This window comes from Sinocyclocheilus rhinocerous, unplaced genomic scaffold, assembly GCF_001515625.1.
Source record: "Sinocyclocheilus rhinocerous isolate Xijiao unplaced genomic scaffold, SAMN03320098_v1.1 scaffold50, whole genome shotgun sequence".
Classification (NCBI taxonomy): domain Eukaryota; kingdom Metazoa; phylum Chordata; class Actinopteri; order Cypriniformes; family Cyprinidae; genus Sinocyclocheilus; species Sinocyclocheilus rhinocerous.
In genome coordinates this window covers 1515366-1523007 of record NW_015641057.1, presented here as the reverse complement: position 1 = coordinate 1523007, position 7642 = coordinate 1515366, and the positions used below count along the sequence as shown (strand labels likewise).

Genomic DNA, 7642 nt, shown 5'->3' with positions numbered 1-7642 from the left:
ATTCTATTATTATAAAAAAAAAAATATATATATATATATATATATATATATATTTCTAAAATTAAAAGTTAAACTAAATGAAAATGAAAAATTTCTACCTGAAATAAAATAAGTTTAAATAACAATACTTTTTTTGTTTTGTTTTTAGTTTTAATCAAATGTTTTTAATGTTTTATTTAAAATAATAACAGTGACATAAATTAATGTATCATCTAAATGAATCTTTCAGTCATTTCATCTATTATATAATATTTTTTTTCTAATTCATTACTAAGCACTTTATTTTAACACGGTTTTAACTGTTAATTTTAATTATTAATTTAATAGTTTTTTTCTTCATATTACTTGTTTTGTGTACGCTTTGACAATATTTTAAAACACAATCATGCCAATAAAGTCTGAAGTAATCTGGCAGTGTAAAGAGTGTGTGCAGTATTGAATGCGTCTGTCAGGTGGTGCTGTTGTTCCTCACCCGTCTTCTGAGGGCCAATGAGCAGCAGTTTTGGGAAACGGTCGCAGGTTTTCTCTTTCGACCAAATGTCCTTGTGTCTTTTATCCTCACAGGGGTCCTAAACACAAGATCACACCGCTGACAGATTTCACCGAGACGAGAGAAAGCATCACAAGCAGACTGACAGCCAGAGCTGAGAAAGAGTCGGGAAATGCTGGACTTTATGTAAATGAGCTGTAAGCAGCAGCCAATCACAGTGAAGCTGGATTCAGTGCTTTTAATCACATCATGACGCATTTCATTCAGATTTCAAATGCAGATTTATATTTTGTTCCTGTAGTTCAACTCAACACTTTGAGTAAATAGCCGTCGTCACAGACCTGCCAGAGCGGCTCGGTGTCAGACGGGAACATCTGGAAGTATTTGTCGGCCAGCTGCAGCGGAGGAAGCGTCTGTAGTTTCAGGTGCGTCCAGGTGAGCAGGAAGTTGAGCAGCCGTTTGAAGGTGAACAAACCCAGGCGGTCGTTCCCGTAGTTCGACAGGTGCGTCATGAAGATGCTAATCTGAGAAACACCACACTTCAGCCAATCAAAGCCATTTCACTGGAAATACAATTTCTGTAGAATGGCCAATTATAAATATAAGTCTGAAACGATTATTTTGTAATTGTTTTACGTTTACTATTATTTCATAATTATTTTATAATTATGAAATGATATAAAATATAAAATAATTATGAAAAAATTACAATAAAAATTAACCATTAAAACTTTATAACCATTAAAATTTTTTATAATAGCATAAAATATTGTATAATTTATGATTCATCAATTCAGAACTAATTTTACATGAAATATTATTTCATAATTATTACATATAAAATAAGTATAAAATAATTATTTTACAATTAAAAATAATTAATTACATTGATAAGCTCTGGATGTTTTCCTTCAAATGTTTTGCAGGTCATTTGTTTTGTCTGGATAAATATTAATTCGTTATTCACTCTTTGTACCTTTGGTGAAAATACAAATTAGGTAAATAATGTTGATTATTAATATTTGTTTCATTGGTCTAGATCAATAAAATTATTAAATATTATTCTTCCTTGATTAAAAAGATGTCTTGATTACAACATCAACTTTTTTCAAATCTTCAAATCTTGAAAGAATTTTCTAAATTCTTTTGAATAGCCGGTAAATAATAATAAAACCTGAAACAATTATTGAATTATTTTATTTGTAATATTTCATAATTATTGCACAGTTATTTTTTCCATGTAATAATTATTTTATATTTTAGATCATTTCATAATTACAAATTTATAATTATGAAATGATATAAAATATAAAATAATTATGAAAAAATTACAATAAAAATTAACCATTAAAACTTTATAACCATTAAAATTTTTTATAATAGCATAAAATATTGTATAATTTATGATTCATCAATTCAGAACTAATTTTACATGAAATATTATTTCATAATTATTACATATAAAATAAGTATAAAATAATTATTTTACAATTAAAAATAATTAATTACATTGATAAGCTCTGGATGTTTTCCTTCAAATGTTTTGCAGGTCATTTGTTTTGTCTGGATAAATATTAATTCGTTATTCACTCTTTGTACCTTTGGTGAAAATACAAATTAGGTAAATAATGTTGATTATTAATATTTGTTTCATTGGTCTATATCAATAAAATTATTAAATATTATTCTTCCTTGATTAAAAAGATGTCTTGATTACAACATCACCTTTTTTCAAATCTTCAAATCTTGAAAGAATTTTCTAAATTCTTTTGAATAGCCGGTAAATAATAATAAAACCTGAAACAATTATTGAATTATTTTATTTGTAATATTTCATAATTATTGCACAGTTATTTTTTCCATGTAATAATTATTTTATATTTTAGATCATTTCATAATTACAAAATATAAATATTAAAATAATTATTTTTATAACTGCATAATGATTTCAGTTATTTTTATCATTTATAATTATTAATCGTTTAATGATTATTATATATTATTTATAGACCAACAAAGTATTAATAGGAAACACTGTTTACCTACTTGCATTTTCATAAAGGTAGGAGGAAAAATATCTGAAGTTCAGCATGTCTTGATTATTTTGTAACTACATCTGTACTGTATTTTATGTTTAAGCACACGCATCTACTTGGCTACACTGACTGTTTGGTTGAAATGACGTTTCTCTGACTGGAAAAAAACACAAACACCCTTTTAAGTCATATATATATATACATCAAATATATAAATATTAAGATGTTTACAGAACATCATCATTTATATAGCTATATCTCCAAGTCCAGCTGACAGTACAATCATAAGCACAGCGTAAGTTGATGTATAGAGTTGGTAAAGAGGGACTGACGGGATTGAGCAGGACAGTGAGGAACAGCTCCCCTCCGTCAATGATCCGCTCCAGCTCCTGCGGCCCGCCGGGGTACTCCTTATGAAAGATGGTGTGTGTGAACAGACCGCACGTCTGCCTGGGCAAAACCTGAGCAAAACACACACACACACACAATCAGTTCTCCGTTCACACTGCCTAACACACACACACACATTCTTCTCATGGGCTCCAGGACAGCGCCTGTCTCTCTGGAAATAAATAGATGTGAGCTAATGTAATATTCATAACATCTCACACTGAACTCAGGAGCTCAAACTCGTTAGAGAATCGATGAAAGAGGGCGAGCGGAATATTAATCTGCTCCTGAAATAAAGGATAAATCAAACAGGGAATGAGACGGAGGGACAGTTTTCACTCTTAATTCAGGGGTCGTATTGTTAACTGTTGGTTGTGCGTGAGATGAACAGCTTTGACTGTTACGGGCCGAGTCTCAGTGTCTCAAAAGCTCTGACAAACAGCGTCTTGAGTGCTGATTTTAAAGCTGCCTTTTCACTGTCTCACAAATGATAGGGAATGGACTGAAAGTCATTGATTTCCATAGAAGAGAGAGATCTGCTGATCTGATTTGAACTCTGAATGCATTACAATATAAAATATTTCAGCTATTGTCAGTTAGTCAGATGCAGCCGTCCAATCGGATGTGGTGCATTTATTATTTTAGAAAAATATTTGAATCAAAACCATGAGTGCGAGGTGACGATCATATTATTCCAATAAAATGCATTGCTCTAAGCAGTATTTATGTAGAATGACTGGTTATGAATAGAGTGGAAATCCATTATTTTAATTTTAGATTTTAATATTATTCAATAATTATTTTACAGTAATTACAAAATAATATTTTTATGAAACTATACATTTAATATTATATCATAATTACTTTAACTATAAAGTAATTATGAAATAATATCAAATATATAATTTTTATATTTAATAATTGTCAATTTCATAATATATATTATTTCATAATTATTTAAAAAAATGATTATTACAAAATAACTATTTGCACTGATAAGCACTGGGAAACCCAATTTTTTAAATGTAATATTATTTCATAACTATTTTATAGGTATTCTATATTATTTTGTTATTTTAATAGTTCAATTTTATTTTATAATTATTTTATGGTAATTATGTTAGTTATTTCATTATTTATAATTTCATAATTGTTTCATATTTTGTATAATAATTATAAAATACATGCAATAATGTTTCATAAAATGTTCAATAAAGTAATTATTAACTATAAAATAATGATAAAACAAATTACAAAATAATTATTTACATTGATGAGCACTTGAAAACCCATCATATTTTTCCTTTAAATGTTTTGCAGGTCATTTGTCCTGTGTGGATAAAGGATAAATATTCATGTATTAATCACTCATTCAACTGTGGTGAATAAGCAGTAAGAAATAAGCAATAAGAGTGTAAACGCTCTTGCTGTTGTGCTTCATGACTGATTTAAGAGACCAGACTGTCATTTGGGAACAAAATGTGACAAATGTTTATGCAATTGTGAGTCCGTGAAAAAGTGGCTTACGTTACAGTATCATTTTAAAAGCTATTCAACCAAACACACACACTCACCCTGATGCAGCGGTGGATGAATCCGCGTCTGAATCGAGCGGGTTTGAGGTGTGGATACTCCTCAGTGCTGGTCACTCTGATGTCCCACACGCGCTTCCAGGCCTCGTACAGCTGGATGTGGACGGGATACACGCCGGAGTGATGAGGAGCCACTGCGTAACCCAGGTGAGTCGGGATGGAGTGATCCTACAGGACAAACACCGATGAAACATCACTCCAGACCTGTGTGTGTGCGTGTGTGGGTGTGTGTCTGACCTCTGCGAAGCGTCGGTTCAGCATCATCTGCTCTGCTAACACACTCTGGTTATGGAAGCGGTGCGGCTGCATGTGACTCCACATGTGAGGAAACCACCAGAACTCATCAACATACGACAGCAGCAGATCATCACCCCGATCCTCCTCATCAGTGCCTGACACATTTATTCATATATATGTAGCATTTAAAAAAGGTGTTTAATTTTTTATTTCTAAATGAAATTATATATAATTCTATACATATTAATATACATATATATGAAATAATACAGTTGAAATTTCATGCATACACACACACATATATACAGTATATATATATATATATATATATATATATATATATATATATATATATATATATATATATATATATATATATATATATATATATATATATATATATATATATATATATATATATATATATATATATATATATATATATATATATATATATATATATATATATATATATATATATATATATATATATATAGTATATTAGGGAATGTTTTAGTATTAGTTTTGTAATTAATTATGGATTTACATATTGATATAAAAATATTTAATTCAAATAAAATGGGTGTATATACTTAAAAATTACATAAATTCAAGACTCCTCAAAAGCTGATCTTGTGTGGTTTTCACTCACCTGCGTGGAAGAACTTCCCTGAGAAGCCCAGGTTAAAAGTGAAACCTGGAATCGACCTGCGCAGCTCATTCTGAGTTTCAACCAACGCCTGAGAAGATACACACATTATTCATGATATTCACGCGTCTAAACATAATTCATGAACACATGAAATGGTGATTTCCATATGAGGACATCTGGAAGCGTCTGTGAAGGAAAGTTTGTTAGATTTCTCTCACTTCTGAAGATAAACTACAGCAAACACACACACACACTCACAGTAGGATCCATCATTTCATCAGATGTGTCTGACATCTCTTCTCTCAGTCTGAAGTCTTTATTTTTTTCCTGTGGTTTGTGTTCATCATCAGATGCTTGTTTTCATGATTCATATGATTGTGTGTATTTGCTCTGAGCTTCATCATATTCATCTACATGCATCAAAACACACACTCACAACTACAAACAGCATGTTTATGTGGCAAGTGAATGAAACGATTTCATTAAACTCTTCTTTCCTGAAGTGAACAAACACACACACACACGTTTGTGTGGCCTTATAAATGTCTGGCCGATTTATAAGCCTTTTTAACTAGTGAGAACCACACAAATGTCCTCACTAATGGGTCATATTATTTCACAATATAAGTGAGGACATTTGGCCACCACAAGTATAGTTAAACAAGTACACACACACACACGTCACTGAGCTTCAGATGGAGTTTTACAGCAGTTTCTGCTTCCATCTGAACAGACACAAATGAAAAAAATTTAATGAGAGATTAAAGGGAAAGTTCAGAAAAATATTAACAGTTGTGTCTGATTCTCACATACAGTCGTGGCATGACTTCAGAAGAGATGGAATATACAGCAGTGATCACAAATAAGCTGTGACCTTGATGTTTTTATGCTGATCTTTTGTTCAGAATCTCATAAAATCTGTCATAAACATGTTCAGGTCACATTTCACCTCAAAATTAAATACATTTAAAGGGAAGAAAAATAAGAAATTATGTTTAGCATGAAGAATATTAAGCATTTTTAAGAATTTTTCTTGCATTGTGGCATTATTTTCATGGTAGTTGCATCACTATTACGCATTAGTGTGGCACAAAAACATTTTTTTTTAAAAAGTATATTTTATTGATTATTTATCATTTATATAATTTAATATTTTAATGTCAAATAAATTATTAAAATTCTAATTAAAATACTTAACTAAAATTGTTAAATATTTTATTTGTTATCCTGCATGCCATGTGACTATTAAAGGCAGAGTAAGTGATTTCTGGTCACCAATGTTGATATTTGAAATCACCAAAACAAACACGCCCCTACCCCAAAAGGGTTTTGCCCCTATTTTGATAGCTCCGCCCCACATATACGTACGCAACCCAGGCAACGATTAGTTCTGTGAAACAAAGCAAAACCAATGTTACACCGTGTCTACGGACGTGAGCGGCGCTAATGTCCGTCCCATGCACTGAACGCGCTCTCCTCCACATCACGAGTAGACACGCCCCTTATTGCTGATTGGCTACAAGTTTGTTTTGCGATTCGGCCCGAATCAGTTTTCTAAAGCGTTTTTGAAAAATCACATACCCTGCCTTTAACCGACATCAGAGAACTGTGAACATGCAAATGTACTGTTTTGAAATTATTTTGAAATATTAACTTAAGATCTCAGGGATTTCAAGAAATTATCATCATTCAAAGGGTTTCAGCTGACAAAAATATGGGACAGTAAACTTTAAACAGTGAAAAAGACCAATGATTTTCAGTGATGATTCTCATTAGACTCCAATTTCTGTAATAATGAGTATAAAATACCTGGACGCATCACAATATTGACAATGAGTTAGTCATCAAAATGGCCCTAAAAACAAGCTTAATTATCTTTATACATCATATGATTTCTTATTTTTCCCCTTTGGTGTGAAATATCGTTTTCATGAGATTTTCCCACATATATATTTTTGTGTTGTATTCAAAACATAAATAAAAATCTTGTGATTTCCCAATCACATTAGCTCTATTTCCCCATAGTTTCTTTACTTTGCAGTTTCTTTACATAACCGTGGCAAAAATCCAAAAGCAATCGGTGTATCTCTATAACGCACCTTCACATCTGCCACCTTCATCCTGGTCCCTTCCTTTCCCACAAATATATCATCGATGTCCACCAGTATGAAGCGCTCAAGGGACAGAGACAGTCTCTTAGCGGTGAGGAAGGACAGCGCATCCACAAACACCAGCTTGTGAAGCC

The 7642-nt window shown here is 31.3% G+C and overlaps 1 protein-coding gene across 1 annotated transcript in view; it reads right to left on the bottom strand.

Annotated features, from left to right (window-relative positions):
• The window catches only part of LOC107754481 (bifunctional heparan sulfate N-deacetylase/N-sulfotransferase 1-like), a 36155-nt gene that overhangs the window by 9009 nt on the left and 19504 nt on the right, over positions 1 to 7642 (bottom strand). Inside the window, exons 4-10 of the mRNA XM_016570940.1 lie at positions 7497 to 7642; positions 5398 to 5485; positions 4746 to 4900; positions 4491 to 4676; positions 2859 to 2987; positions 832 to 1014; positions 473 to 569 (exon numbers count right to left, since the gene is read on the bottom strand). The exon at positions 7497 to 7642 is cut by the window's right edge and continues 190 nt beyond it. Of these exons, the coding sequence (XP_016426426.1) occupies positions 473 to 569; positions 832 to 1014; positions 2859 to 2987; positions 4491 to 4676; positions 4746 to 4900; positions 5398 to 5485; positions 7497 to 7642 (984 nt within the window). The remainder of the gene's footprint in view (positions 1 to 472; positions 570 to 831; positions 1015 to 2858; positions 2988 to 4490; positions 4677 to 4745; positions 4901 to 5397; positions 5486 to 7496) is intronic.